Source organism: Neocloeon triangulifer, unplaced genomic scaffold (assembly GCF_031216515.1).
Source record: "Neocloeon triangulifer isolate White Clay Creek 2 clone unplaced genomic scaffold, ASM3121651v1 ptg000012l, whole genome shotgun sequence".
NCBI lineage: Eukaryota > Metazoa > Arthropoda > Insecta > Ephemeroptera > Baetidae > Neocloeon > Neocloeon triangulifer.
Window position 1 is genome coordinate 636,254 of NW_026775554.1, and position 27,998 is coordinate 664,251.

General features: G+C 38.6%; 8 protein-coding genes across 16 annotated transcripts; 6 read left to right on the top strand and 2 right to left on the bottom strand.

The window, feature by feature from the left end:
* Positions 1–39: 39 nt before the first annotated feature.
* LOC132198190 (putative sodium-coupled neutral amino acid transporter 10) lies at positions 40–27,995 on the bottom strand. Of its 6 annotated transcripts, XR_009441970.1 has the most exons (19): positions 27,812–27,995; positions 27,436–27,540; positions 27,259–27,376; positions 27,026–27,199; positions 26,862–26,968; positions 26,690–26,811; positions 26,485–26,633; positions 25,736–25,872; positions 25,276–25,684; positions 25,108–25,227; positions 24,790–25,055; positions 24,546–24,737; positions 24,265–24,493; positions 23,907–24,211; positions 23,618–23,674; positions 1,207–1,437; positions 763–938; positions 380–481; positions 40–293 (listed from the first exon to the last, which is right to left on the bottom strand). XR_009441970.1 is itself a non-coding variant. In XM_059622066.1 (16 exons), exons 2-15 carry the CDS (start codon positions 27,511–27,513, stop codon positions 23,642–23,644), a joined length of 2,439 nt encoding a protein of 812 aa, XP_059478049.1. In that variant the 5' UTR covers positions 27,514–27,540; positions 27,812–27,995; the 3' UTR covers positions 9,428–9,446; positions 23,618–23,641. The 6 variants fall into 6 exon arrangements, 5 of the variants coding, with proteins under 5 accessions (XP_059478049.1, XP_059478048.1, XP_059478047.1 ...); XM_059622066.1 differs by lacking the exons at positions 40–293; positions 380–481; positions 763–938; positions 1,207–1,437 and adding an exon at positions 9,428–9,446; XM_059622065.1 differs by lacking the exons at positions 40–293; positions 380–481; positions 763–938; positions 1,207–1,437 and adding an exon at positions 11,553–11,571.
* Positions 4,001–5,712, top strand: LOC132198198 (acyl-coenzyme A thioesterase 13-like). Of its 3 annotated transcripts, none has more exons than XM_059622075.1 (3): positions 4,001–4,157; positions 4,995–5,179; positions 5,238–5,712. In XM_059622075.1, the coding sequence occupies exons 1-3, from the start codon at positions 4,059–4,061 to the stop codon at positions 5,428–5,430; spliced, it is 477 nt and encodes a 158-aa protein (XP_059478058.1). In that variant the 5' UTR covers positions 4,001–4,058; the 3' UTR covers positions 5,431–5,712. The 3 variants fall into 3 exon arrangements, with proteins under 3 accessions (XP_059478058.1, XP_059478059.1, XP_059478060.1); XM_059622076.1 differs by having other exon boundaries at positions 4,032–4,157; positions 4,913–5,179; XM_059622077.1 differs by having other exon boundaries at positions 4,043–4,157; positions 4,984–5,179.
* On the bottom strand, positions 4,669–7,964 carry LOC132198192 (uncharacterized). The gene is made up of 6 exons (XM_059622067.1): positions 7,261–7,964; positions 6,698–6,927; positions 6,384–6,647; positions 6,230–6,329; positions 6,070–6,174; positions 4,669–5,702 (listed from the first exon to the last, which is right to left on the bottom strand). Exons 1-6 carry the CDS (start codon positions 7,579–7,581, stop codon positions 5,496–5,498), a joined length of 1,227 nt encoding a protein of 408 aa, XP_059478050.1. The 5' UTR covers positions 7,582–7,964; the 3' UTR covers positions 4,669–5,495.
* LOC132198333 (uncharacterized) lies at positions 10,414–11,730 on the top strand. Its single transcript, XM_059622311.1, has 4 exons — positions 10,414–11,058; positions 11,317–11,415; positions 11,464–11,619; positions 11,677–11,730. The coding sequence occupies exons 1-4, from the start codon at positions 10,993–10,995 to the stop codon at positions 11,728–11,730; spliced, it is 375 nt and encodes a 124-aa protein (XP_059478294.1). The 5' UTR covers positions 10,414–10,992.
* On the top strand, positions 11,967–13,511 carry LOC132198196 (uncharacterized). Its single transcript, XM_059622073.1, has 10 exons — positions 11,967–12,085; positions 12,160–12,181; positions 12,259–12,380; positions 12,440–12,611; positions 12,697–12,719; positions 12,770–12,805; positions 12,861–12,999; positions 13,057–13,154; positions 13,206–13,236; positions 13,298–13,511. Exons 1-10 carry the CDS (start codon positions 12,044–12,046, stop codon positions 13,369–13,371), a joined length of 759 nt encoding a protein of 252 aa, XP_059478056.1. The 5' UTR covers positions 11,967–12,043; the 3' UTR covers positions 13,372–13,511.
* On the top strand, positions 13,686–15,294 carry LOC132198197 (uncharacterized). The gene is made up of 10 exons (XM_059622074.1): positions 13,686–13,819; positions 13,910–13,931; positions 13,990–14,084; positions 14,135–14,303; positions 14,365–14,387; positions 14,441–14,479; positions 14,534–14,687; positions 14,833–14,939; positions 15,036–15,063; positions 15,128–15,294. Exons 1-10 carry the CDS (start codon positions 13,787–13,789, stop codon positions 15,202–15,204), a joined length of 747 nt encoding a protein of 248 aa, XP_059478057.1. The 5' UTR covers positions 13,686–13,786; the 3' UTR covers positions 15,205–15,294.
* On the top strand, positions 16,444–18,024 carry LOC132198195 (uncharacterized). The gene is made up of 10 exons (XM_059622071.1): positions 16,444–16,532; positions 16,619–16,640; positions 16,707–16,861; positions 16,917–17,085; positions 17,143–17,165; positions 17,223–17,261; positions 17,316–17,469; positions 17,566–17,672; positions 17,750–17,777; positions 17,841–18,024. Exons 1-10 carry the CDS (start codon positions 16,503–16,505, stop codon positions 17,915–17,917), a joined length of 804 nt encoding a protein of 267 aa, XP_059478054.1. The 5' UTR covers positions 16,444–16,502; the 3' UTR covers positions 17,918–18,024.
* Positions 20,201–23,063, top strand: LOC132198194 (uncharacterized). 2 transcript variants are annotated; one of them, XM_059622070.1, is made up of 5 exons: positions 20,201–20,349; positions 20,508–21,117; positions 21,950–22,290; positions 22,386–22,702; positions 22,761–23,063. In XM_059622070.1, the coding sequence occupies exons 2-4, from the start codon at positions 20,532–20,534 to the stop codon at positions 22,557–22,559; spliced, it is 1,101 nt and encodes a 366-aa protein (XP_059478053.1). In that variant the 5' UTR covers positions 20,201–20,349; positions 20,508–20,531; the 3' UTR covers positions 22,560–22,702; positions 22,761–23,063. The 2 variants fall into 2 exon arrangements, with proteins under 2 accessions (XP_059478053.1, XP_059478052.1); XM_059622069.1 differs by lacking the exon at positions 20,201–20,349 and having other exon boundaries at positions 20,440–21,117.
* Positions 27,996–27,998: the final 3 nt, after the last annotated feature.

Here is a 27,998-nt window from a genome sequence, read left to right on the forward strand (position 1 = left end):
TAGTCATCAAAATTAATTATACTTTCAATCAGAATTTTTGTATGTTCGAAACTATAAATACAGATCATTAATTTAAAGGAGGCACAGCTTTTAAACAAAATTTTCAGTTCAGTCGTTGCAAACTCTCAGATGCCCCGAATGGAACACACTTGCACGCCAGCGCCTCGGCTTTGTCCTCGATCGCTCCGGGCCGAGCAGAAAAGGTATTTTAAGGGCACTATTATGCTCAACACCAAGTCTGCCTCGAAACTGGGCCGAGTCCTTCATTTGAGCAATGTCAGCGCCAAATTTCCCTAAAAAAATAAAAGATTATTCAAATTTATTTGCAGAATTAAATTTATTATGTAATTTTCATGAGATTGAGCTTCAGTTGAATCACCTTGGTCCTTTCATCCCGGGACTTGATGGGAAAATGACAGGTTCGATAGGCAACCTGTAGCAACATCCAAGGGCCTCACGATTATTGATCTGAAATTAAACGCTGAGGTTGACATTAGACAGAATCAAAGTTTTTCTTCCATCATAAAAGGGAGAAGAAAAAGACAGATTTCTATAAAACAATTTCATTTGTGAACAAATATTTTTTCAATGGATTTAACTTTCATATAAGCATAATAATCAAATCTAGTTGGACAAAAAAAAATTAAATAAAGAAGCAAATAACAAAATAACCTTCAGAAAAGATTTTTATTCTTTAATCTCATTATTGCTTTTTTTACTTCTAATTCACAAAACCATTTCAAATCATAATGAATCAATCACCTGCTCAGTTTTATATTATGTTAAATGTCCACGTCGAAATCCCTGGGTGCGTCTCCACTTATTCGGCCAACAGTTTTTGCATTCTCCGGCAGTGCATCAGGACATCGGCGCCGCCTCTTTTCGATTGGCCGCATCAGAAGTCTTCCCCAATTGCAGCGGAAAGAGATTCATGAACTCTGTGAATCAAAACGAAATGAAAATTAAATTTACATAAATAGCCATTAAAGCAGGGATTCGATTTGAGCAAAACATCTAATCGATACAATTTTTTGAATAAAAATTTATCGCAAGCTGATCGTAAAATTACAAAAAAAAAATTAATGCCGTTGGAAAATATAACCCGACATAAATTGTAAATTCGGGAGTAAAATTTCTCTTCGTATATAAAATGGGAACTCTGAAGAAATTAGTAATTAACAAAATTATGTGGACACGGAAGCATACCTCAGAGGCAGATAAGCAGATTGTGTGGAGATTCTGCATTTTCACAAAATCACCGTCGCAGCATGTGCAAAAGTTCCGTCCAACGATATCCGGAATAAAAGAGCCTTTGCGAGGCGGCGGCGGCGGCACCCGAGCGAGATCTGCTCATATCGACGGCACCTGAGATGCTTCGGACTGACTGGGAACTGGGAAGTTCTAAGAACTCGACATCCACATCCAGGTCCCTGATGCCTGCACATCACACAACATGTGAACAGAAACAATAAAGAATAAATGACTTGGATTATAATTCAGATTAAAAGATTTTGGTACTTTTGCTCGTGAACGTACCGGAACGTACAATGCATTTTTAAAAGTTAAAGCAATAAAAAAAAACATTTTGCAGGTTTTATCGCAGCAAGAATTAAACTATTACGTTTGAAGGCCAGAAAAGACGCCGACAAAAATGCTCAACACCTGTATAAAAATTACGCAGGTGCGGAGAATTATTCAATTATATTAAAATCACAAGAAAAACACTTATGAATAAATAATTTCAGCTTGAAAAGGGCAGCAGTGTTGGTTTTTTTTTTTTTGAAAAATTGCCAAGTCAAGAAAAAGAGAGTACCGATGTTGAGCATCACGGTTAGACGGGAATTGCTGCTACTGCGGAAAAAATGTAGCAAACTGGTTTCGGCATTTAAAGACTATTCATGCAGATGTTTCAATTTGAAGTAATTATCAATGCTGTAAATACTTTGAATCTGTCAAGGAGGGAAACGCTCATGTTAACGAATTTCATTTGAAGCCGACAGTTGCAATTCTTTCAGGCTGCATTAATTTATTGTACTAAAAAAGGTTTTAAAGTATGGACATGTTAAATCAAAGCATCGTGAAGCGAAATGTCAAATTTGCATCAAAGAAATGAGATTTTATTTTTAACATGCATGATTTACTAGAGCGAATTGCAATCTATTGACTATCTTTCATAAAGTCCTCGATCTTCAAGGATTTTTGTGTTGCTTTCTTAATTGTATGCTACATAATTTCCTTAGAGTTGTGTGTTGATTTTTTTTCTAATTTGTAAATAAAAAATGGCTATAAAACAAAAATGTGAAAACACAAAAGTTACTTTCATTAGTTATTATTTTATGATTAAGCATCCAAAACACAAATCGAACTAAACAATTCTGATTTATTATTCTCTCAAAATAAGAAAGAATACAGGGCGCTGAGACTCTTTGGGACAATGGAACACTTGAGGAAAGCGCAAGAATAAAGTAAACAGGGATTTCTGCCTTTCTGCGCCAAAATATTAATATTATTTTTTTAATGAGGAAAACAAGGAAAATTGGCGTTTTAGAAGTAATCTTAAATCAGTTAATTGATTAAAAAGTACTTATTTCTACTGTATTCCACATGTTTCGGCGGCCAAACCCTCCACGATTTGAGTGGCCGTTGGCCTGCGTCCAATTTTAAACCCACCGTGTCCTTCCGGAGCTCGTAATTTCATGCGAGATTTGATCTGGCGCGCGCGAGGCCGCGGTTTCTTCCTAGCAAATTGACGCGTATGTTATGTGGTTCTATATTTCGAGTAGCTAAATGCATTTGGGCAATTCGCCCTTAAAATCAAATTTCATAGTTTTTTCAACCAATTAGATTATATTTGTACAGCAAATTCAATTTCAAGTCGGGAGTTTTTCCAACAGTTCTGCCAACAGCCTGAGCGACCTCCGTGGCCGCGCCTGTTGAACGGCACTTTGGACGGAGACATAAGCGTCCGTCGAGGTGGCCCCTGAAGAGGGCTGAAAGGGAGGAGGTCCCTGTCGTGCAGAGGAGCAGCCGCCGCTGATAATTACGCCAAGGCTCTATGCCCAGCACTGACGAGTCTCTAATCAAGTCAGTAAAATCGATCAATTTTCTCCACACAAATTTTTAATTAGAATTTAATAACGTCAGGCAAATTTTCAACTTCAGTTGCTATTGAAAGTTGGTAGATTTGAAATCTTTTTTAATGTATAACGAATTTCCACTTAAATAGATATCGCTTTAAACTTCAGTGAGGAACATGATGCAGATAAATTTAGCAAGAAAAAGTGCTAAAAGTAATTGAAACTTTAATTTGGTCTGTAACATTTATCATTGCACTTAATTCGCAATCAGAAAAGATTCAACGGTATAGCACATTTTTAGTAAAACAAAAGTCTGCGGTAGGCAACCCGCGCAAATTCACTGCCAAGCAGGTTGCATCTCTCGTTGTTCAAGGGGGCCAAAGTGAACAAAGAAAGCCCGTGGAGGATTTTTGCAGCACAGATAAGCGACGAATGCAAAGAAAGTGTACGATAAACGCAAATGCACAATTATCATTTACGCCACAATCGTACCGAGCCCTTTTCTTGATCCTCCGAGTACGTGTCAGCGAATTCGTTGCTTTCGGAAGGCTCGCCCTGTCTCGATCGTTTCTTCTGCCAACTGACTTTTATTTTGAATAAGTTATTCAGAATTCACGATTTATCGATGGTATGAATGAATTGTATGAAAATTAAAACTTGATTTCTTCATTTTTGTGTGATAAAATAAGGAATTCAGCCAAACAAATTTATTTCTTATTATATAAAGCACAATCGAAATGCTTCTTTAAGTCTTACTCAGAGAGCGTAAACGGGCAGTTTTTGTAAAAATATGCAAACGGTTTTTCTTACTAAGTGTTTATGTAGTCTAATTAAAGTTGGCCTCTCTGATACGCGTTCAAGTAGGTTCAGGTGCGCAAAAACATCTGTTGGAAATTCCCAAGAGGCGATTACCTCCTCTCGCGCGTACTTATCGCGGAGAATAAAAAGGCCTTTCCCGGTCACCTCAGCGGAGAAAGAACCATGGCCGCCCAAGTCGCGACTTCCAACGCGCTCAAACTGGTCAGGGATGTCGTGAGATTCGCCAGCGCCAGGGGAGGATTCGACGCCCCTTACAAAAAGGTTCCAATTCATTTTCATTCGACTATAAAATTTAATCACGATAATTTTCGTGAATTTTTTTTATACAATGATTTTAGGAAGAAAATTTGAATTTTTTTTAACAAAGTCTTTACAATTATGGTGGTCAAAATTTAAATTTGTTCGTAGTTTTAAAAAAAAAATTGCTCCTTTTGATGTAAATCAACTTAATGCTATATAAGAAGCACGATTTCTATTGTACCTTCAGAATAAATAGAAATTATTAAAACTTCAAAAAAAAAAATTAGTTTTCAAAAGCGGATGTTTTGCTTTGGTAAAGTTTTTTTAATTTTAACAAAAAGACCAAACTCTCACATTTGAAAATTAATCTCAAAGCCAGCGAATTTCATTTAATCATTTAAAATAGCTGGAAATTAACAAAATTTCCAGTGAAATTTATTGTTATTTTTGTTTATTTCACCACATTGTTTACATTTAATTGTAGAAAACAATTTAATTGAAAAAATTTTGTTTTGACAAAACAGCACCACCACTAGCAAGAATTTTGCTAAAACTTCCGAAAAAAAAAAACTATTGAGAAATGTTTTATAATTATTAAATTAGATTTCATGATGAATGAAGATAAAAGATTTTAAGGTAGGACAAAAATAAATTAAATTAAAAAAAAAAATCGCAAAACTTTCCCAGATAAGACTGCAAATAAGTTGCACATAAATCGATAACAACCTTATCAAAAAGAGCAGTTTTAATATGAAGTGCATCGCACAACTTTCTAGATTTCAACTCTTATCTCTCATTTGATAAAGTTTGTGGCAAGAAATTGCAAATTTCAAACGAGATTTTTGAGAAAAAAAAAAGGTGACGATCGTGTCGGCGGGCCAGGGGCGGTGCGTGGCCGAAATGGTGGTCGAGCAGGAACACACCAACAGCGGCGGCACCCTGCACGGCGGCCTCATCTGCACCTTCACCGACGGCGTCACCAACCTGGCCCAGATGACCGAGTCGGGCGGCGTCCCGGGGGTCTCCGTCGACATGCACCTCTCGTCAGGATTCAATTTTTCTCTTAAAAAATGTGAAAAAAATAAACTTTTTATTAAAAAGGTTCATGGGCGCGGCCAAGGTCGGAGACAAAATCACCATCGACGCCAAGACGAAGAGGGCGGGCAGGTCGATGACCTTCGTCGACGTGCAAATCACCAACTGTGCCAGCGGCAAACTGATCGCCACCGGCTCGCACACCATGACCGTCGGCAACAACGTCGGCAACTTCAAGTACGAAAACTCGCAGCAATGAAATGTTTATAAAATAATTTTCAAAATAAATTTTTAAGAAAAGAAAACGAGATTCTTGTTTAAATTTCACTTGATTTGAACGGCGACGATGAAGTAGGTGAAAAATGCGCCGACGACGGTGGCGAAAAACTCCAAGGACAGGGTGAAGAAGGGGCCGCCGACGGCGGAAAACGAGCGTTGGCAGTCGAGGCTGAGAAAATGCACCACGGGCACCACGTGCGCCTCCAATCGCAGCCACGGCCCGTGAAAAATCACGTCGCCCATCGCGTCCGCCTCAAAATTTCAACAACAAATTAAATTAAATCAAAATTTAAATTAAATTTTGTGAAAAGAACAGATTAATTGTTCAGGCATTTTTTTTAAGGGCTAGAATTAATTAAGTGATTGTTTCGTTAAAGGTGTGTCAAGATGTACCCAAGAAACCTTTGAGAACAAATTTCCAATCAACTCTTATAAAATTTATAAAGTGCATTATCAAGAGATAATGTCAAGAGGCGTGACTGAGATCGTTCTGTGCTCAAATTAAACTTGTTACAAAGTTGTTTTTGAGGACGTTGATAGCATTTATCGAACTAAACAACATATTCAATAATTATAATTTGGCTAAATTTCGTTGCTTATTTTAGAAAATAGTTCTCACCTGCTTTTTGATTCGGTGACCGACTTCGCAGTACAAATAAATCTCCGTCAAGTAAAGAATGCATCCGGTCATGAAATTGGTCGCGAATTCCGGTTCCGAAAACATCTTAATCGATTTTGAAATTTAAATGAAGAACTTCAAATAAAGTATTAATTTTTACCTTTGTCAGTGCAAAAGCAGATAAAGTGAGTAAAGCGACGTAAGATCCGATTGAAATGACCGTGATTGGGGAAGAAAATCGGTTGATTTCGTCCAAAACTCTAAAAATTTCCTTTCTTTAAAATTGCAATAACTTTTTCCTGAAAATAAAAAACCGGGCCGTTTTTTGTTGGAATTCCTGCCACACTTCCAGGTTAACCGCGGATTTTCCAAATTTTTGCCCAAAAATTCTGTCCACTTTTAAGAAGTGGGGCGGCCACAGAATTCGCCGCAGACACTCGGTCAGGATTTCCATTTGCTCGGCAATGATCAAATAAGCCGTCATCAGAAACGCGTTGGCCGCGATTTCGCGAAGGTTCGACATGGTGGACACGAAAATGGCCACTCGGAACAAATTCTCCGAGTGGTGATTGAAAAATCTGTATCAAATCATTTAACTGGGAATTGTATTAATTTTAAAAAAAGGTACCGATGGAAATCTCTCCTGAAGGTGCCCAGGCTTTGGTTGAGGGAAAAAATTTCGGTCGCGTTATTTTCAGCAGGGTTGCGGACAATTTCGACCAAGCTGATGGTGTTGCTCCTCATCAGGACGATGTAAGCCGACGGCAGGAGGAAGTAAATCACAAAACTCCTGAACGAGACTCTCCGCGCCATCCTTTGCAGGTCGACGAAAGGGTAGTTGTACTTGTCCATTACCACCTGACAATATTGATTAGTCAAAACGCACAAACAAACAAAAAGTGAAAGTAACGTTTTCAGTTAAATTAAAAAAAAAAAAAAAAATGAAAGTTATTGATAAAAAAATCATCAAGTTTGTTCAAAATTTAAATTATAATATTTGATTTCAGTGGTGAAAAATTGCTTCAAATCAATATCTGCAGCATTTTGTGGGGTTTTTGAAGGAATTTTCAAAATATTTTCATTTAAAAATTGTTAATAAAATTATAAATTAACTTTTTAATAAATTTTTAATCATCTTCAGTAATTGAACGATGCGCAAGTAATTCAGTAAATTAAAATTTATTTGAAAACCTGGAGTTCTGCGAAGATTTGGACGAGGCGGTTTCTGCGTATTTGGAAGTAGACGATGGAGAAGAGGTGTTTGAGGACGGTGATGAGGCTGACGGCGTAGAGGACGCCGGTGACGTAGCCGTCGACGGTGAAGCAGACGGTCATGTAGAGCGAAAAGAGCGACTGGCCGACGAACGCGACCGTCAGCAGGGCGGAGAAGACGCGGTGCAGCAGCAGCGACGGGGCCGGCCCGGCCTGGCTCGGAATCCAGAAGCCGAGGACGAGGCCCGCCCCGTGCAGGGCCCGCAGACCGGCACAGCGGTGCGCCCCGAAACGCAGCATCGCCCCAAATGCCGCTGATTCGAAGAAAAGGACCAATTTGCACGAAATCGCTCCTCAAATTCAAGTAAAAACCACATCAATTTTCGTGCAAATTTGTATGAAAATTAGGGACTCGTCAGGCAAATTTTGCATCGATTTCATATGTCATCATTTTATCATCTCAATTGACAAGAATTTATGATAAAAATTAGATTGTTATACTCTGCGATTCTTACTTGATCACTTACCATGCCCCAGGTGAAGTTAAACATTTTAAGTTTCATAGCATAATTTTGAGGAAAAAACCGTTTGAAAAAAATTCCCAAAATTCGGGTTTTGTGGGATATTTTGAAATATATGAAAAAGGAATAACCTTGGGTTCTGTTGTCCTTTAATTTGAAAATAAATAATTCAATCCAGAGTTTCACCTTGACCTCAAAAAGCATTAACTTTTTCATTTAATAAATTTTGAAGAAAAAAATAAATAGGTCAACAAACAGAAGCCGCTGCTGAATAATTGATTCAAGCATTCTCTCTCGTCGTGTGTGTATATAATTACGGCAGGTGTCGCTTCCCTTGGTTGAATTACTAATTCAAGTTTTGTAATTTTGAGCTTTTCTCCGTCACAATAGGATGGAGTACGAGATCGACGCGTGGCCGTTTTTGCGCGCGCCCTGCTTCGTCCTGCGGCTGCTCGGCGTCAACCTGCGACCCTGCGGCACGTGGATGCGGCTGGTGCAGGGCGTCGTCCAGGGCGTCGTGCTGGTGGCCGGCGGCGCCGTCGTCGTCGCCAGCACCGTCCGCGCGCTCACCAACCGCGAGTCGCTCGCCGACAAGATGCTGCAGATGGTCGTCGTTGTTGTCCTCACTTCGGCCATCAAAATCGTCGTCATCTCAAGAAACGTCGACAACATCAACACCATCGTCGATGAAATCTTCAGTGGCGTCGCCCACCCCGAGGCCGTCGTGCCCCAAGTTGAGGCAAAATTGAAATTTCTCTAATATCAATTTTCAAATATCAACAAATAGGTTCATTTTTTTTTTTAGTTTGTGAAATTAAAAAAAAAATGTAAAAACTGATAATTTTTAGATTTTAATATTGGTATAAAGAGATCTTTGGATTTGCTTTTAATTCGGTAAAAAATTAATTGAAAAATTGCGAATTGTGCCCCATTCATAAAGACGAACGCTTAATATTTTCGCAAGCGATTTGTTTTTTAAACACACAAAGTGATCTTTCAGAATAAAGGAATTAAAAACCAAGCCGGAGTGGCGGATCTCGAAAATCAATTTTCAGATTTTTTTTATAGACTTATATAAAGTATGGAATTGTAAATTTTCTGCTTTCACCTTGATATTAAAAAGTTTTTCTTGACAAACATCTAGATTTGCTTTTCCGAAATAGTCTTTAGAATTAAATTTCTTAACATGCATCTATTTACCATATTTCCGAAACAATTTCTATTATAATTGTTTAATTTGGTTGATAATGACTTAAATTTTGATAAATTATATTTTATGAGTTGCTCCATTTTTCCAGCCCTTCAGGAGATAAACTCAACGTTTCTGATGTTTGATATTCCCAGGAGTTTCGCAGGTCGTGCCAACGGCAGCCATTTTTGATGTTGGCGATGATGGTGGCGACGTTCGCGTCGATGGCTGCGGGCGTGGTGGCGTCGCGGCTGTTGGCGCCCGAGCACAACATCGTGCGCGGCGAACTGCTGGCCGACGTCCTCTTGCCCGAGATGAGCGGCGTGGCCGTGGCGGCCAACGTGGCGCTCTCGGCCACCATCGCCACTTTCGCCGTCGGCCACTTGGGCTTTTCGCAACTCTTCGTCGCGCTGCTCGTCATCGCCGTCAAGAGCCTCCAACACTTGAACCGCACCCTTCAAATGCTGCAGTATAAATTTACGCATCGCTCGCCATTTTCATCTCTTTGGGCATTTTCATTTTAGTTTCGAGGGCAATTGCCGAATCCCGATAACGAAAAAATGCCAATTTTGGTTTTTAAATATGTTGTTGGGTATGTTTTAATGAGCAACCCGCAGATTTTTACTTCGCCTAGATAAACATATAGCCCCAATTGTTGAGGACAAAACCCTTGATTTTCATTTTCAAGTTCGCATTATCTTTAGTTCAAACGTAAGAATCGCTATTTGGGCAAAATTGATATTAATTTTAAAGCAACGATAGCTCGGTTTCTGTGAGAGACGACAAAAGTTGAAATGGCAAAAGAGTGTTCCAAATCAATCTTTCTGTCGAACCATGTGTTGGTCATCCAGGTCTGGTTGCCGAAGGTTGCCGACCTCCGTGACCTTAAACCTTATAAACATATTTTGAATAAGATTTATCATTCAAACATTGCTCTAATAGCTTTTTATTTGATTTTTGTGCCAATTTTTGGTTCACCTTATTATAAAGTCTAAGGTCATTTGGGTCAAAAACCTTCGGTGCGATCAAATCTGGATGAAATTATGCATGGTTTGAAAGGAAAAGTAATTTGGAACACATCTTGTCATTTCAACTTTCGTCGTATCTCTCACAGAAACCAAGTTATCGCTATTTGAAAATTAATTGTTTCTATTGTCGAATAGCGATTTTACCGTTTTATTTTTTTTATTTTTAATATTCACCAAAATTATGCCACTTCGAATATCGAGTATATTGTTCTTCATACTTGGGGCTACATTTTTCCTAAACCTAGAAAAAAAATCGAAGGTGTGCTTCTTTTAACAAATTGCAATTTTAAATAGCAATTTTAAAGCGTCGTGATTGTTCTTTTTTTTTGATAGAGTGGGTTCACGCGGTGGCCGATCTCTTTTTGATGTCGGGCGTTTTAGCAGACCTCTGCTAGTTGTGATACCCTTTCTGCTCATTTTTCCAATTTAATTTTTTTTCATGTATGACTTGAGTAGAATAAACAACAAATTGCGTTCAAAAGTGAAATTTGTAATTTAGTGATCTTCACCTTTGACCTACGCAAAAGTTGTCAGCATTTAAGTTGTTCAGTATAAAAAGTTACGTACGGAATTGAAAAGATTATCTGTAATTTTTTATTAGAAGCAAAGATATTGAAATTTTCATGTTTTTACAGAAATTCGATTTCCCGGAAAAAGCCCATGAAATTTTCATTTGAAAATTTCGGGAGAGGAGCAAAATTATCTGAAAACCAATTTGGCATGATTTCATTTTCAGGGCTCCGGAATTTTTCTTGAGAGTATTAAAAAAAATGCCCCTTTTACAAAATCACGTTTCAAAGGCGGCCGCAAATCGAGGCCGAAGAAAATCAGCACGTCAAGGAAATTCTTGACTACACCATTCAGCAGCACCAAAGATGCATCAGGTTGATTTAATTGTTGATTAATTTTTGTAATTTAACGAGGAAAGTGTGCCAGATTTGTCGACGGGATTAACAAAATTTTCAGTTCGGTCATGCTGATGGAAACGTGGGGAATGATATTCATCATTCTCAGCGTCATTTACTACAGTATTCAGTCAGTGAGTTCAATTAATCGTGAAAGTTTTATTTAAAAAAAAGTTAAATTTGTTTTACTTTCGATATTTATTTTTTACTTGTATAGCTATTTTTTTTTTAATAATTTCATTTTCAATCTTCAAGAAAAATAATTAATATTTTCTTCATCTGTTAATTAATCAGACCAATTCAAGAAAATATGTTTTTTTACTAATTTTTACTAAATGTATGTTTTTTACCTTATATACTTAAAACTATTGTTGTTATTATTATTTTGAAAGGAGTATTCTTTGAGAGTGGCAATCTTGATGTTCTCCGTCGCGGTCACCTGTTTGCATTACGGCACGATTTGCTACTTGGCGAGCGAAATTTCCAACGAGGTGGGCAAAAATTTGAATCAAAACACTTATTCACTTCAATAATTTCAGAGTGAGAAAGTGAGCGTCAACTGCAATTCAGTCTCTTGGTGGAATTGGATGCCGGGATTCGAGCTGGACATCAGCATAATGTCCACCAGGGCCAGGGACCCCCTCTATCTAAAAGCAGGCCCTTTTTACAAACTCAACCTCAAAACGTTTCTCACCGTAAAACCCAAATAGTTTCTCAATTTTTAATTCTGATTAATTAATTTTGTTTTTCAGATACTCAAACTCTCCGTTACGTACTTGCTAATTCTGCTGCAGTTCAACAAATAAATTTAATTTAATGTTAGAAAATTTGACCGTTTTCAAGAATAAATAAATCAATCTTGCTGTAAAAAATGACAATTTTATTGTGGATAGAAATGCGCAAAAAAGTGAAATTTTGAACGTAAAAATTTATATAAATCGCTTTGCAACGTGGAAATGGGTCAAGTTTACGCACATTCCCCGAAATTCGTTTTGATTGGAAAACACATTGGAAGGTCAAATTGCTGGGGAAAACACGTCACGTCGCTGCAGTTATAAAAGTGCGAGTCGATCAGTCGACCTAGACATTAGGACTCGGGTGAGCACCACGGCTGCAGCAATGAAAAACCTTTTGATGTTGGCGATTTTCGCCATATTAGCGGTAAAATTAAGATATTCATTAGCGATTTTATTAAAATTTACAAATATTTTGGTGTTTTAAATTTGAATCTTCAGTCGTCGTTGGGATCCGAATTAGGTAATAATTGACTTTTAATATAAAAAAATTCGTGTTTTTTTTCTACAGTTTGAGAGTTGTTGTCGAAATATTTCAAGGTGATCGCAAGAGAAGGGCAATTTTGAAGGCGGTCAAGCCACGAAAGCAGGTTCAAGCGGCCGTCGTGAAAGCCGAAGGAACCTCCGGCGAGCTTTGCAATAAAATGGCACCGAAATTGGCGGTATTTTTTTTATTCTAAATTAAAAGTTTTGATTATTATTTTGTTTGTTTATAATTCAGAACACGCGAAAGTGCTGCAAGGAGAACGTGGGCAACTTTTTCACCTACGGCAACATCCAAGATTGCGTTCCCGAGGACAAGTCGGACAAGAGGCTCCTTTCCTACGCCAGCTACTACATTTACGTCTTCATGGACAATGAAAACAAACTCGACGTGCAAAAGATGCTCAACGGTCAGTCCGATATCAATTCAAAACTCTCCTTATTCCATTTAAATTATATTTTGAAAATATTTGTTTAATTTTCTGGAAATTTCAGACGACGCCTTCCAAACTGTGGCCGTGCGTAAAATTTGAAAATTTTTAACGAAATTATTACAAATTTCTCACAGTGCATCACGCAGTGCGTTTACAAAGGATTCGATTTGGTGCGCAATTCGTATTTTGATTGATGTTGAATTTCATTGTTGTCGTGTGTGACAGATCGGTGGCGACGGGAAAATCAACTACACGTTGGCGGCCGCACACTTTTCCAAGGCCGTGCCGAGCAGGTACAGGGACGCCACGCAACCCGCGGCCATCATGCAAGTGGTGACGGAAAAGTGCCGCGCAGAACTCCTAGGTTGACGCAATTTTTATCCATCAAAACGATAAAAAAAAACTAAATTTAAAACAATAGCGATGAACTTGACTGAGCCGGTGACGACGAAAAGTGGCGCCACTTGCACCGTCGAACCGCTCATTTTCAACCAATGCGTCCGCCAAACTCTTCTGGACGTGAGAAAATTTTTAATTCAAATTTTAATTAATTCCATTAAAAAAATTCAGAATTGTCCTCCGTCGCTGGCAACTCCGAAAGGTTTGATTCTTTCCCAATCAATTTATGGCATTTTGATGAAAAAAAAAAATTACATTTTCAGACCCATTCTGCTCGAAAAACCTGCCAATATTGAATATGTGCCGAGTTTTCAACACCAGCATTACCTACAATTAAAACTTGTTCAATTTGTGGAACGATTGTTAAATTAAATAGAACACGTAAAAAAGTTTTCTACTTCTTAAGAAACTATTAAAATGAATAATTGAAAGTAAAAGTACATGAATGATTTTTTATTTCGTTTTTATAATAAAAATCATAAAAATATGAAGAAGTTTAACTGTTTTAAATTTTATTTCCCACATCAGTGTGCTTATCAGAAGCCATAAATTAAACTAAGAAGCTTTTGTTTCGTGACCCAGTTAAAAAAAGTTCAAGATTAGATGAAATTTTAACACAATTTCCGGCCTCCCTGCACATTTGTACAAAAGGACGCGGTTGGAAACAATAAAATTTTGCCTCCGCGCGGCGTAGAAAAATTATTTAACTTTTTGACGTGCTCGCATAAAACGCCGATTGCCAGACAGACAAAATGATGCGCCGCGAGTCCGTCGTCATCGCCATTGTGAGTTTTTTTTCACTGGAATTCCCATCGAAAATTCCACTAAAACTTTCCCCATTTCCAAGTAAAACCGTTTCAAATTCTGCATTACAGCTGCTCTTCCTGCTTATTGACGGTATTTTTTTTTTTTTAGCTAAAATTTGTGTTCATTAATTGACCCATTGTGCTCAAAGTAACGTGTCAAACCACCTTGGCAAAAAATGTCCCTGCAGCTTTGGGGAAAATCAAAAGCACAAAGCCTGTGATTTGCAACAAGCAGAACTTTGAGGTAAAATGCTTTAAAGTAATTGTCTTGCGCTTTAATTGAAATTCTTTCAGCCGCTGAAACGCTGCTGCAAAGGCAGCGTTGGCCGATTCTTCACCGACGCGGAAATCAAAATCTGCACCAAGGGTTTGTCCGACCGCCGACTTCTCACCTTCACCAACTTCAACTTCCACTCGCTCTACGACAAAAACAACAATTTCGTTTTCGATTCGACGGCCACTAGTAAAAGAAATCATGGCAAAAGAATCAAACTTTTGATTAAAAATTACTTCTTTTCTTGCAGAGAATGCTCTAGGACCGCTTTTCGTATTGAAATATTTATTTTTTAATTAAAACTAAAACTCGATAGAATATTTCAGGCCGTCAATGAATGTCTTTTCCGAGGGAAGAAGAATCTCGTACATTTGGAATGAAATAATAATTTTTATTGAATAACGATTCAATTTTGGCAGATCGACGCGAGCGACAACATAATTTACGACAACATCGTCACCCTGATCACGCCTGCCTTCTCAGCAAACATGTTGAGCGCAGGCGCACCCCCGGCGGTCGCTTCCGCTTCTCTGCCCGCAGAAATGACCAAACTTTGCAAAACTGTGGTCGAAGGTGCAAACTTTTGTGTCACATTTAGTTCTTTTGGAATTTTTACTACTTTTAGAACATATCATTATCAAATCTTCTTTTAACATTGCGTTTTGCAACAGGCAAATCAAACAAATTAATTGTTTTTTTCTTTCTAAAATTTCGGCAGCCATGGTGCCGAAATTGATGACCACGCAGTACAACAAAACGAGCAGCGCCACCAGCCTGACGCGTCCGTTTTTGCTGATGCAGTGCCTGAAGAGGACCCCTCTCGATGTACTAAATTTTATCGTGCTTCCCTTTCAAACTTAATTGTTTCAATTAATGCACGGTTTTATGATGCAAATGATTTATAACTCTCGATTTTTGCAGACGTGTCCGCCGACGCTGAGAACGACCAGTGAGAGCGGAACTCGCCTTTTTCAAATTGAAAAGCAATAAAAATAATAAATTTTACTTCGCAGGTGCGACGTGCACCACCGCTGCCAACAACCTGAAAATCTGCGGCTACTTCAACACCACCGTCACTTATCTCACATAGATATGATTCAAGATTTTTAATTTTTTTCAACTTTTTAAATAAAGGAGTGATGTGAAACAAATTAAGGGTTTTTTACTAAAAAATTGTGCTAAAAAAGCGAAAAGGTGGTTTCTGTTTATGCACTTTCCAAACTCATCTTTTGCCAGAATTGGGCTAGCAAAAATCCTCCTGGCCAATGGCAACACGGTCAAAATGATAGACAATTAACCTATTGGCCAGTTCTAGCCAAATTCTGGCTGCTTCTTTTACAATTAAGTATTTAAGTGTTGCTCAAAGAGGATGTGAAACCATTTTAAAGCAGAAAAATCCGTTCAAAAACTAATATTTTAGACACCATGAGTGGGAAATTTGGGTTCACTGCGTAAATTTGAGAAAACAAAATTCGATTTTAGGCTGGAAACGAGGTTTTTCAGTTTTCTTTTTAAATTTTGTCGCATATCCGAGAATATCAAAATAATTTTTTTTGTATTTTCATTTCATTGATTTCTGCAAATAAATATCAAGATAGTTCATATTTAGTTTCACACAATACCCAGCAATTATTTAAATAATTCAAGTTGGTCAAATTCCAATATGGCCGCCAGAGATAAAAATGGTTCACAAAAACTACAGCCAAATTAATGTGGATAAAGCTTTTTTAATTTCCTTGGTGGGACAATCGAGCTAATGAACCAATGATTTTTTTCCTAACGGTCTCCAAGTTTCTAGGCCAACGGTCATTTACTCTGGCCAAAGTCAAAATAAAAAGTTTTATGCTCCTTTTAAATAGGCCACCTGACAAAAAATCCGAGACAGCCGAAAGATGCGCCAAATCTTTTTGTATCAGGATGAAAAATGTTCAAAAAAATTTAACAAGCGGTTTTTAAAATATTGTTGATTTGAAAATTAGCGTTCAAAGGACTAAAAATTGGCTGTTTGATGAATTAAAAATTATAGAATTGATGCTTTTTCAATCATATTTGAGTCAAATTTTTTTAGTTTATCGTTTTAATTCAATTAAATATTGATGATTTTGACAGGAAAAATGTGGTAAGAGTTTTCATAATCTGCTTTTTAAATCAAAACGCGACGCGCCGAGTGATAATTTTCACACTTTCCGGCCTGTCCAAAGTCTAAACCTTGGACAAAATGTCTGCTGTGAAGATTTTCCCTCAGATACGGAAAATTCAAGCGCGGAATGCCCCAGTTCATGCAACTTTATATGACAGCCGCGCATCCTGATGCGAGCCCTGGTCGGTCGGTATATAAACGAGAGCGGAACTTTCCTCCGCCCAGAGCAGACCGACGGACCAAAAGCCATGATGCGCCGCCAGGTCACCACCGCCATTGTGAGTATCATTCCCTGGAAATCCCAATGCATAATTCCGCAAAACTCTCTTGGAAATAAGTTTGAAATCATTTTTCACACTCGCAGTTACTCTTCCTGGTCGTCGACGGTATTTTATTATTTAAAAAAAAAATTTCAAAACTTGACCGTGATTAATTCCTTTTTTCCTCTTCAGTGTTGAGTCAGACCACCCAGAAACCAACCACGACCAAGAAACCGACCACGAGCAAACCGCCGACCACCCCAAAAGCCACCACCACGAAGAAACCCTCGACCACCAAGCCTCCCACAACCACCAAAGCACCAATTTGCAACCAGCAGAATTTCGAAGTGATTTTAATTCTCGTGAATTATTTCTCTCTCTTGATTAACCAAATTTGCCCAGGTTCTGAAGAGCTGTTGCAAGGGCAGTGTTGGCCGATTCTTCACCGACGCGGAAATCACGACTTGCACCAAGGGTTTGTCCGACCGCCGACTTCTCACCTTCACCAACTTCAACTTCCACTCGCTCTACGACAACAACAACAACTTCGTGTTCGATTCGACGGCCACAAGTAAATTAAAAAAAAAATGATATCTATTTTGGATTCAAATATTGGCGTGTTTCACAGAGAATGCGATTGGACCGCTTTTCGTAAGATTTTTAATAATTTTATTAATGCAAATTTATTTTAAAATTTGAGTATTTCAGGCCGTCAATGAATGTCTCTTCCGATTGAAGAATAATTTGGTTTTTTGAAATTCAAATTATTAGATTTCTTGAAAATTACGTCAATTTTGGCAGATCGACGCGAGCGACAACATAATTTACGACAACATCGTCACCCTGATCACGCCTGCCTTCTCAGCAAACATGTTGAGCGCAGGCGCACCCCCGGCGGTCGCGTCCGCTTCTCTGCCCGCAGAAATGACCAAACTTTGCAAAACTGTGGTCGAAGGTGCGGAAAGAATTAAATTTATGACTTCATGTGCAAGATTTGCTTGTCATAAAAGTGCTTTTCAGAAATAGCAGTAATTTAACAAATGTTCCGCAGCCATGGTGCCGAAAACAATGACGACGCCGTACAACAGCACGTCGACGGCCACCAGCCTGACGCGTCCGTTTTTGCTGATGCAGTGCCTGAAAAGGACCCCTCTCGATGTATTTATTCCTTTTCAAACTTTTATTTAATGCACGGTTTATGATTCAAATGATTTATAATTTTCAACTTTTCGCAGTCGTGTCCGCCGACGCTGAGAACGACCAGTGAGAAACGCGGATATCCTTTGTTTTTTAACGGTTTGCAATTAAATTTAAATTTCATTTCAGCTGCGGCGTGCACCACCGCTGCCGCCAACTTGAAAATCTGCGGCTATTTCAACACCACCGTCACTTATCTGACGTAATTAGCTACGGGAAACGTCCAATTGCCAGTTGACGACCTCTCTTGTTCATTTGAATAAATTTAAAGAAAATAAGGCGAAATAAAATATTAGTTTTGAGTTTGAAACAAAAATGTTTTTCTTTCAATGTCTTAAGATGGAGTTGCTTCTCTTCAATGTTTCTCACGAGTTTTAATTTTTTTAGAAAAAATATCCCATTTTAATTAAATTTTAAAGCTTTACAGTAACAAGAATTAAAACGCGCCAGAGAAATTACTTATCAAAATTGATATATTTCAAATCAGTTTTTATCATTAATGATTAATTATTATTACAAAATAAAATTCGTCAACAGTGGACAAATTAGAGAAATAATGAATAAAAGAACTTCTTTGGCTGTTAATCGACCAAACAATCCAACTTTTAATTATCAACGTAACAAAAACTCGTGATCCACTTTAACGTGAACCGCAATTAAAAACCGCATAAAATAATACAAATTTCAAACTGTAGAAATTTGAACCTTTTTGAAAAAAGAAACAAAATCTTCTCCCGGCTATTATGATGCGTTAAAAGATATGCGCTTGAATTAAATTTATAATAATATGTCATAGATTGTAACTTATGCGAATTTCAAGTCACCAATGGAAACAGAGCTATTTGCAAGTTACAAAAGACCAAAATATCACTTTGGAATTAAAAGTTATAGAAATTTGAGGTGTCAAAAATTAAATTTGTGAAAACTTTGACTTCCGGCACACCTTCCACAATCGCACGCATTTCCACGAAATGACGTCCGAATTTTCCATCGAACTATAAGATACAAAATCATGCGCGCGTGAAATTATTGAGAGGTTCAAAATACGGCGCTTAATTTTTCTCTGCCGACGAAACGATTCAACTGCTCAAACCGTGGTCAGCAAATTGTCAAAATATTTCATTATTTAGGCGCAAAAAACCAATGAAAAAGACCAGATTTGTGCAAAATTTGAATTGTAAGGACTTCACCGATTACTGACTCACCTGTCTTTGAAAACTCCTTCAATGCTTGCAAAAATTAATTGTTCATATTCAGCTAAGTTAAGGCAACAACTTGAAAATGCTTTTATTGTTTTTTATGTCAAAATTGAATTAGGGCGAGCATGATTTTCTAATCTATTCAGGTTTTCCTTTAAAGAGCAGAGCATGAAATATAAGGCTTGACGTTCAAGCTTTTTTGCGCTAACTGTTCGATTTAGGCCAAAATGTATTCCGAATTATTTTTAATTATTGGCCCCAGTGAGAAATGTTTAAGTATTTTGAGGTTTAATGCATCAAAGCATCTGGTCAAATCAATTTTAAGGCTTCCGAACTAATTTACGCAATCGGCCTCTCTGCCGGCGGAAATGGCCTATTTTTCCCAACCAGTGGTCAAAGGTACCAAAATCTGTGTTTTTTGAATGAAATTTTCCGCGAAATTCAAAATAATTCACCGAAAAATACTTACAATTTGATCAATTTTTAATTTTTACAAAACTATATATATTATTTTGCAAGTCACGGATCCAAAATTTATGACCACGCAAGTACAACAAAACGACCGACGCCATCAGTCTGACGCGAGCGTTTTTGCTGAAAAGGATCCCTCTCTGCGTACAATAATATTTTATTGCACCTAGATATTGAGCTTCCTTTTGAACATTTTAATAATTGCACTGTTTATGATGCAAATAATGATTTATAATTCTAAACTTTCGCCAACGCGGCATGAGAACGAGCAGTGAGAGCGCAACTCGCTTAATTCAAATAAAATACAAATTGAACGCGCATTTTTTTATTTCGCAGGTGCGACGTGCTTGACCGCTGCGGCTATTTCAACACCGCACCGTGGTTCAGTGGCTTATTTGAAAATGATGTTTATTTAATAAAATCGGTTTTGAATTGTTTAAAAATGATGATCTTGCAATTATTTCCCTTCCTAAAATTCATTCCTTCAATTCTGACAAAACACTTTCGTCAAGAATTTTAGGTTCTTATCCTCACAATCAGTACCGTTTGAAAAACAAACTCAAATTTATTAATGTAGAGTGGGAGGGTTCAATTTATAAGTGATTGGGTGCGTGTCGCGAACTTATTACCGTAGCGTGAGAATTATGCGCAGCTTGCAAGGATCCTTTAATCCCTCCACAGGAATATTAATTTCTATTTATTTCTGAAGGGCAGAGGAAAATGTGAGTTCACTCGCAGCGCTCAACGTTTGGAAACAAGTTGAATCAATCCCATATTCATCATTATTTTATCTACCCCAAAACATTGGTCAATTTTGCAGAGAAATAATCAAATATTTCGAGTAACTTTTTTGCTTATATAGTTGTTTGAGAAGGTAGCTTAATTTCTCTTGGAAATTTATATGATTTAGCGCACATTAATATTTTCAACACAAATAATCGGTTATTTAATCAATTTGGACTATTTTGGTTGAGTAACGAGCATATTTTTTTTTTTATTATCATGATTATGTTGCGGCATTTAGTGATTTCAAACATTTCTTCGAGCAACAGAAAAAAAATTAAAACTTTCAAATTGATATTATTCAAAGTTGAAACAAGTTAATTCTCTTTTAATTATGTTTCAGCTTGAAACTTTTGTCGCACACGTCATGCCTCACTACACCTTGAAGAAATCCAAGCACTTTGTGGTGAGCGAGGTGCTCATGTCCGCCGTAGAATTTCAATTCGACGAGCCAGAGAAGCGACCTTCTTCTTCTTTGTCTCTGCGCGGAGCAATTTGCCGCAGCTTGAAAAGAATCGGCGTCGTTCTCAGCAAAATCTACGGCAACGTGGTGTTTTTCAGCGGCACCGTGCTCGCCATTTTGGCCACCGTCAAGATCTTGACGACGCCGGAGGACACTTTGCCTCTTTTCATCCTCAGCCTGATGGTGCCCTTGCGAATTTTCATGGCCCTCTTCAAGGCCAGCTCCATGTGCAAACTGAAGATTTCCCTGATGCACATTTTCTCAGCCACCACCAAAGACGTGCCCTACCCTGCCGTCCTCAAACCGGAAGTGCAAATTTACAATCGGGACGTGGGCAAAACGCCGTGGTTGCTGGTTCTGCTCGTCGTGTGCTCGTTGCTGCAAAACGTGCCCGCCTTGATTGTCGCCGAAATGAACACCTACCCCAATGAAGAAATCCTCATCCCCATTTGGCTGCCCCGAGGACTCGAGCTCGAGCAGTGGATCATTGGTTTGTATTCGAAAGTAAAACAAATTTGGAGTTTTGAGCTTTTTTGAGTGTAAATTTTCAAACCTAACATTTTTCCTGTGAGACATAGTACAAAAAGTATGATGACAAAAAATGATCTCCTTGACAAGTTTTTTCAAACCATGTATTACACAATGCTGACCAGGCCACAAAAGGTCATTGACCTCGGTGACCTAGTGACCTTTTCATATCGTTTTCCAGTAAGTGTGACACCTTTTTTGAAAGAGGACGTCAGCAGGAACATTATAAGAAAAAAATCTTATTTTAGCTCTAATCTGATGAAAATAACGGTCAATGAAATGCTATCGTGTATTGCAAAAGCTCAAAAAACCACGTTTTTCACCCTTTGACCCTTAATAAATTGAAAACGGAACAAGATACTAATGCCAATTTTTATGAAGTTTTCCCAACTAAAAACTTTTGACTGTTTTTAAACTCAAAATATTTATTAAATAGATACTTTGGCAGTAAATTTAAAAATAAATTATGGAAAAAGTGACCTTGAACTTTGACCTGCGACCTTGGGCACCATAGCAAAAGTTGAAGATCGCCTCGTTTCTAAAAAATTTGGACCTTTTAATTTTACACTTATCTCTCACAGAAACCGAGATATTTTCAATTTTCCATATCTCCTTTTTTTAAGCTCCAAAATTTGAGCCCCTGTAAAAAAGACAATTTTGATAATTGTTCTAAATACTTCGGAACTTCTTCTCTCTACACTGAAAGCCAAATTTTATCCAAATCAATTCATCCAAGCCCAAATTAAATGAAGAAGTGCCGGATAAATCAAAATTTGTTTTTCTTCTGGGGACAGGCGCGATCAACACGGCGGAGGTGGCATCGGTCGTCGCCCTCGGCTACCTGGTCTACGGATTCGCTGCCCTGGTCATCTCGCTCATCAGTTTCGCCTCCAAGATGCTGCAGCACTTGAACCGCGTTTTGCGAATCGCCGCCGTCCGGAGCGGCGACGACGACGAGCGTTTTGCCATGTTGAGCAACAAAGACATGGCCGACGTGGTCAGGTACGCCGTCCAGCAGCACCAGCGGTGCATCCACTTTGTCCGCCACATCAACGCCATCTTCGCCTTGGTCATGCTGCTGGACGTGTGGAGTTTCCTCTACTCACTCTGCGCCGTCAGCTATTACTTTGTCAAGGTACAGTTTCGGCTCTGATCGACTTTTGAACGTTTCAAGTTCTTTGAAAGTTCTATTGTTAAGTAAAATTCAATGACATTGAGTTTCCTTTGAAGCTGCCGAACGAGTACCCAATCATGATCAAGGCGCTGATCCAGAACATCGTGACGACCGCCCTGTACCTGGGACTTGCTTGTTGGCACGCGGACACGGTCACGTCCGAGGCAACAATATTTTCAAAAAATCAATCAAATGTTAAAAACAAACATGTTTCAAGGGCGAACTGGTGAGCACAAACTGCATGGCGATTAGTTGGTGGAACTACGGACCGGATTTGGTGCAGGACGTCAGCATCATGTCCAGCATGGCGCAGTTGAAGCTGGGATTCATGGTCGGGCCCTTCTACTCGCTCAACATGGTCACTTTCCTCGTCGTGAGTCAATTTTAAAATTAAGTGAATTTTTTGCTCTATTTTAAAATTAAATTTTCAGTTGATGGAGATCGGGCTCACCTACTTTTTGCTGCTCTATCAAATTAATTGAAATTATGGATTCAAAACGAGCTAATTATTATAATAAAACCTCGAATAAGGGTGTGTAAAACTTACGACAAATCAGTTTCATTACTAATAATGCGATGTAGAAATCGATTCGCAAATCCAATAATTAATTTGTCATCATGAGAAATCATTAATTCCTAATAATTGCATGACAATTTAGCATGTCGGAATAAACAGGGTAATTTCGAGATAATATTTCCCAGATATTTAGTAATTAGTTGTTAATTATAGACTATTTCCCAGGCGCCAAGATTTGGCCCTAAATTTTCTACGCAACTTTTACTCACAACTTGAACTGCCATGGAAGAGTTTAGTGACGATTTTCGCAATTATTTTTAGTGTAGTCTTAATTTTTCCAATAAAAGTAAATGTTATTGATGTTTCTTATAATTCTTATGATTTTAGAATAGAAATTTTATACTGCATAGTTTGATTGCAGATGCACTTTTTAAAACTGTCAAACCACTTTGTGGTGTGCAGTGTTTCTGGCGGGGCTGAGAATCTGATTCGCCGCGCCGATCGAGGAAGGCGCTCGATCTGCATTTGAAGGAATTTGGAAAATTTGCAAAGCAGGTTTGTACGCAATTTACGCCTCCGTTTTATCATCGTCGGCCTGATCGCGTCGCTCGCGGCCGTCGACCTTTTCGCGGTCAATCGATCAATAGGGGTCTTTTTTTATGTATGCAACCCGCACGTCTCGGATGTTGCACAGGTTGCCTAACGTTGAAATAAAAAATTGTACCCCGCAAAGCAATCTAATTACGAAATAATAAACGTGTCAAGTCCTACCTGCGCTTTTCTGCCACCCTAACACTAATCCAACGCCGAGTCGTACTTGTGCAGGATCTAGAAAACAATCAAATAAAAAATTGCAAATTAATTTTATTTTGGAATGCAAGCAAATCGTCTTTCTCCGCCACTTTATCTCTGGGTAAAAATAATAATCAGTTGGAAGCACTAAATCACAAGAATTCAAATGGTAAGGGAGACACAACCATTCAGATTTTTCACAAGAGATTCCCGAATTTCTCATTCGCCACTGCTAATTCTCCTTATTACTATTCAAACTTTCTTCTACCGTTTTCAAGTCTCTGGTGATGGGTTTGACGTCAAAGGGTTGGTCCGAGTTGAGCTGCACGTCCGCCAACTTGACCTCGGACACGGTCAGTTGCTGCGGCACTTTCAACTCGACCATTGAGGTAACATTTGAGACAGGCAGGGCCTCGACGGTCGATTCCACTTGCCGCTTTGTTCTTTTGGGCAGAACTTCATTGTCAGCCGCGTTTCTCGCCTTCTTTGCCTCAAGAAGGGCTCCGACAGGCTTGATGTCGGCTTTGCTTAATTTGTTGTCCTCCTGCTGCATTTTGATCTCGGCAATGGATTCTGTGAAATTTTGTAAATAATTGATTGAGTTTTTATTTAAATTTTGAACAAACCTTTCAACTCCTTAGTAAGTTTGTGCAGACCATCCACAATTTGACCAATGTTTTGATTCTCTTCATTTTTAGCGAGAAACGACTTCTTTACTTCTTCAGCCTCGACCTTTTTAACAGGGTCCTTGACCTTCGGCACAGGTTGTTTGATCGCATTCAGAGCGTCGACCTTAACAGATTTCTTGAAAGGCCTGGGAGGTTTCGGCTTCTCTTCGATCTCATTTTGATTGGCCTGGAATTGATGATTAAATTCTGACAGAAATTTGTATGAAAAACTGGCAAACCTCATTTTCCTTTTCCTTCTTGTGCTCCTCCAACTCTTTTCTGATTTGCTGCTGCTCTTCTAGAAGTTGTTGCTGCTTCTGCTCGTGTTCGGCAAGTTTCTCCAAAAGTTTGGCCTCAGCCCCAGAGTCGACGTGCTTTGGCTCTTCCTCGGCCTGCTCCTTTTCGTCCTTCAAAATTGCATCAGCAGCAACCTGCAGGAAATCTCAATCAGAAAACATTTTCAACAAATGAAAACCAAAAGACCTGCTCATGAGGCTTCTCAACAGTTTTCACTTGTGGAACCTTTTCTTCAACAGGTTTGATTATTTTTTCTTCCGAAACCTCAGGGACAGCTTCGACTTGCACGGGAGGGGCGGCAACTTCTTCCTTGGCCACTTTCTGAGGCTCCGGTGCTTTTTCTGCAACCTTGAGTTCTTCAGGAGGTTTTTTCTCCTTCTCAACTGGTTCCTCTTTAGGAGTTTCCTTCGGTTCCTGAGGAATTGGTGGCTCAACTCGAATCATATCTTCTGCTTGAAATTTTAAGTCACAACAAATTTCAAAATGATAATAATTAAAAAAAACCTTTCTTCTCCGTTTCGGGCTTTTTCTTCTTCAGTTTCTTTTCCAAATCCTCTTTAATAACTTCAACCCTGCTTTTTGGCGAGTCCTTCAAACTTCCAATCACACCTTTTCCTAAAACAACTGAAGCGAAATTTACAAAAGAAATCCTTGAATTAATTCAAAACCAACTTTTAGGTTCGTTGATGTTGTTCAGGTCGATCTGCTGCATTCCCTTTTTCAACTCTGGCGGTTTAAAACTGACGACCGCGCTCATCTCTCCGGTCGTGGCTTTGTCGGCGGCGTAGAGGTTGGCGTACGTGCTCAGGACCAAAATGCCGGCGGCGATGAAGAAGATGACCTGGGCCACGAGCCGCTCGCTCGAGTACTTCTGCGCCATCCTCGTGAACATGAGCGCCGGCAGCAGCAGGCAAATGATGGTGCCGATGGTGGACCCCACCAGGCCCAGCACGAGCTCAATGTTGGGCAGCAGGAGCCCCACCAGCAGGGACACCGTCACCAGAAACAGGGTCAGACACTTGAAGCGCGTCTCGGGAATGTGCGTCGGCCCGCTCACAACTTCCGGATGCCACGACGACACCTGCAATTTGTAAATTTTAGCTTTTTTTTTTAATTTTAAGAAGAATTTTACCCTTTTGAAGAGGAGAGAGTACAAACTGGCCCTGCAGGGGAAAATGACCAGCGGAAAACTGCACGCCAGGGAAAGAACAAAACCGAGCTTCATCACATCAGTGACCATCGAAGGAGAAAAACTCAGCATCACATTTCCTAAAATGTATTAATTATTAATATTTTAATGTAATTATGCATTAAAATTATGGGTGAAATCAGGTTGAAAATTTCAAAAGTATATTTTTTTCAAGCACTAATATTTAGCAAAATCGATTCTCTAGGTTAAAGGTCACCAAGGTAAATGACCTTCAGTGAACTGACCTGCATGATAGATACATATTTGGATAGGTTATAGGTCAAAAGAAACACTTTTTGTTCTTACAATTTTTTTTGCGTATCTCTGACAGAAACTGAATTGTTTGAACATTAATTACATTGCAGAATAGCAAATTTGTAGTTTTTTAATTTTCAATTAAAAATATAAATTAAAAAAATCAAATATTTTGTTCTCCACACTTAGAGCTACATTTTTCCCTCTACCACGAAAATTGAGTTTAAGTGTTAAATTTGCAAATTAATGACCTCAACCTTTGACCTACACAAAAATATTCAAAAACAAAGTTGTCAGGCGTGATAAGTTATATAAGTCTAGTGAAAAGAGCATACATTTATTTTAATTGGCAACAAAGATAATCCCATATTTTTAGTTTTTCGACAAATCAAATTGGTTTGACAATCATGATTTCACCCTTGGTATGAAATAATTACCTGTGAAATTTGTGGTGCAAAAAGCGACATATCCGAAAAATCCCATGCTTATGTACACCCCTGTGCACATATTGACCGCAGCTTGAACAATTTCATTCATTCGAGATGGACTGGCGTCGGGAAGAGTGTCGTAAATTTCAAAAACTTGACTGAAATTAGAACATATTTTACACCTAAGAGAAAAATTTATAAAAGCAAATCCCACGTTTGACAAGCAAGAGCCATCGAAAAGATGGGGACGCACTGCAGAATTCCCGCCGGCCGCCACAGGTTGACATGTTCGAGCCAGTCCGAGGCCAAGAGATGAGGCGTGGCTTCACTTATGACCTGAAGAAATTTTCAAAATTAACTATTAAAATTTAAGACTTGAATGAAACCTTTAAAACCAGACAGAGGTAGAAGAGGACGCTTGCTGTGCAGACAAAATTCAAACTGTCCACATTGCGGAGGAGACCAAGAGGAAGAACAACGCAAAGTGCCAAAACTGCGGACGTAGATTTTTAATATATTTACGGATTAATAAAATTCAAAAAATTCGAACCAACTAAAACGCTGGGTCTCAACTTGGGCGAGTTTTCCAAATTGAAAGCTTTGGCCAGAATGTCCGGGCCGAGATCTCCGATGACCACGAAGAAGGCGATGCAGGTTCCCAACAGGAATCCGATGATGCTCAGTTCGACGACCAACTTGCCCGTCGGCCCGAACGTGTGGAATGCTGGGGGAGATTTCATTAAAAATTTTTATTGAAAAAAAAAAACAAAGGGAGGAAATTACCTAAAAACTCGTAGTTCCTTCTGCGAGCGAGAAAGGCCGACTTGACCAGGAAGTGACAACAAAGCCTCGTCAAAACGTTGCTGAACAAAAGCAGCAGGACTGATAAAATTATGCCACACTGCAAATTGAAAAATGTTATTTTTTTTTTATCACTTTGAGGAAAACAGGAACTCTTGCCTGCTTGAAACAAAAGGGCATGGCCAAAATGCTGACTCCGATAATGCTGTTCGCCAGGGTGATCACCTGGCCTCCCATGGTGGCGAATTTTTCTCAGTCAATTGCCTGGAAATTAATTTAATATCATGTAAAATAAAAAATTAAAGTGGTAAAAGTTTTAAAAGGAGTAAAAATTAGACAAAAATATTTTGAATTATTTTAAAAAATCTGTGCAAGAAATTGAATTAATTATTAATGACTGAAGAATTTAATTATTATGTTTTCACGTGCAAAGCACAGATACATAAACATGTCATACGTGTAATGAAACTATCGGAAACTATAATGTTTGTTCTGGAACTTCAAAAAGTATGTAAATTTTCAGGCGAATATTTACCGTGAGATGTTTGGAAAATTTGCTCAGTTGAAGGAAAATTGGCGTCGGCGTCCGTCAACGAGACGACAAGTCCGTCCTTTCGGCAGAAACATTTCGAAAAAAGCGATAAAACTGCAGTTCCACGTACGAGAAAGAGGGAAAAAGTAGTGTCACATCTGTTTTGGGCCATCAACAGGCCGACGGGGCC

Coding starts and splice junctions, on each gene's coding strand:
- LOC132198198 (XM_059622075.1), top strand. CDS start 4,059: ATGGCCGCCCAAGTCGCGACTTCCAACGCGCTCAAACTGGTCAGGGAT. Junction 4,158..4,994: donor TCGACGCCCCTTACAAAAAG/GTTCCAATTCAT, acceptor GAAAAAAAAAAG/GTGACGATCGTGTCGGCGGG. Junction 5,180..5,237: donor TCCGTCGACATGCACCTCTC/GTCAGGATTCAA, acceptor TTTATTAAAAAG/GTTCATGGGCGCGGCCAAGG.
- LOC132198192 (XM_059622067.1), bottom strand. CDS start 7,581: ATGCTGCGTTTCGGGGCGCACCGCTGTGCCGGTCTGCGGGCCCTGCAC. Junction 6,928..7,260: donor AAATCTTCGCAGAACTCCAG/GTTTTCAAATAA, acceptor CAATATTGTCAG/GTGGTAATGGACAAGTACAA. Junction 6,330..6,383: donor TTCCAACAAAAAACGGCCCG/GTTTTTTATTTT, acceptor GGAAATTTTTAG/AGTTTTGGACGAAATCAACC.
- LOC132198333 (XM_059622311.1), top strand. CDS start 10,993: ATGCTGATGGAAACGTGGGGAATGATATTCATCATTCTCAGCGTCATT. Junction 11,059..11,316: donor TTTACTACAGTATTCAGTCA/GTGAGTTCAATT, acceptor TTATTTTGAAAG/GAGTATTCTTTGAGAGTGGC. Junction 11,416..11,463: donor CGAGCGAAATTTCCAACGAG/GTGGGCAAAAAT, acceptor CAATAATTTCAG/AGTGAGAAAGTGAGCGTCAA.
- LOC132198196 (XM_059622073.1), top strand. CDS start 12,044: ATGAAAAACCTTTTGATGTTGGCGATTTTCGCCATATTAGCG. Junction 12,612..12,696: donor CGTGCAAAAGATGCTCAACG/GTCAGTCCGATA, acceptor TGGAAATTTCAG/ACGACGCCTTCCAAACTGTG. Junction 13,237..13,297: donor GTCGCTGGCAACTCCGAAAG/GTTTGATTCTTT, acceptor TTACATTTTCAG/ACCCATTCTGCTCGAAAAAC.
- LOC132198197 (XM_059622074.1), top strand. CDS start 13,787: ATGATGCGCCGCGAGTCCGTCGTCATCGCCATT. Junction 14,388..14,440: donor ATGCTCTAGGACCGCTTTTC/GTATTGAAATAT, acceptor AGAATATTTCAG/GCCGTCAATGAATGTCTTTT. Junction 14,688..14,832: donor TTGCAAAACTGTGGTCGAAG/GTGCAAACTTTT, acceptor AAATTTCGGCAG/CCATGGTGCCGAAATTGATG.
- LOC132198195 (XM_059622071.1), top strand. CDS start 16,503: ATGATGCGCCGCCAGGTCACCACCGCCATT. Junction 17,470..17,565: donor TTGCAAAACTGTGGTCGAAG/GTGCGGAAAGAA, acceptor AATGTTCCGCAG/CCATGGTGCCGAAAACAATG. Junction 17,673..17,749: donor TGAAAAGGACCCCTCTCGAT/GTATTTATTCCT, acceptor AACTTTTCGCAG/TCGTGTCCGCCGACGCTGAG.
- LOC132198194 (XM_059622069.1), top strand. CDS start 20,499: ATGTTTCAGCTTGAAACTTTTGTCGCACACGTCATGCCTCACTACACC. Junction 21,118..21,949: donor GCTCGAGCAGTGGATCATTG/GTTTGTATTCGA, acceptor TTCTGGGGACAG/GCGCGATCAACACGGCGGAG. Junction 22,291..22,385: donor TCAGCTATTACTTTGTCAAG/GTACAGTTTCGG, acceptor TTTCCTTTGAAG/CTGCCGAACGAGTACCCAAT.
- LOC132198190 (XM_059622061.1), bottom strand. CDS start 27,513: ATGGGAGGCCAGGTGATCACCCTGGCGAACAGCATTATCGGAGTCAGC. Junction 27,377..27,435: donor TGCCCTTTTGTTTCAAGCAG/GCAAGAGTTCCT, acceptor TTCAATTTGCAG/TGTGGCATAATTTTATCAGT. Junction 24,494..24,545: donor AGAAGGAAAAGGAAAATGAG/GTTTGCCAGTTT, acceptor CATCAATTCCAG/GCCAATCAAAATGAGATCGA.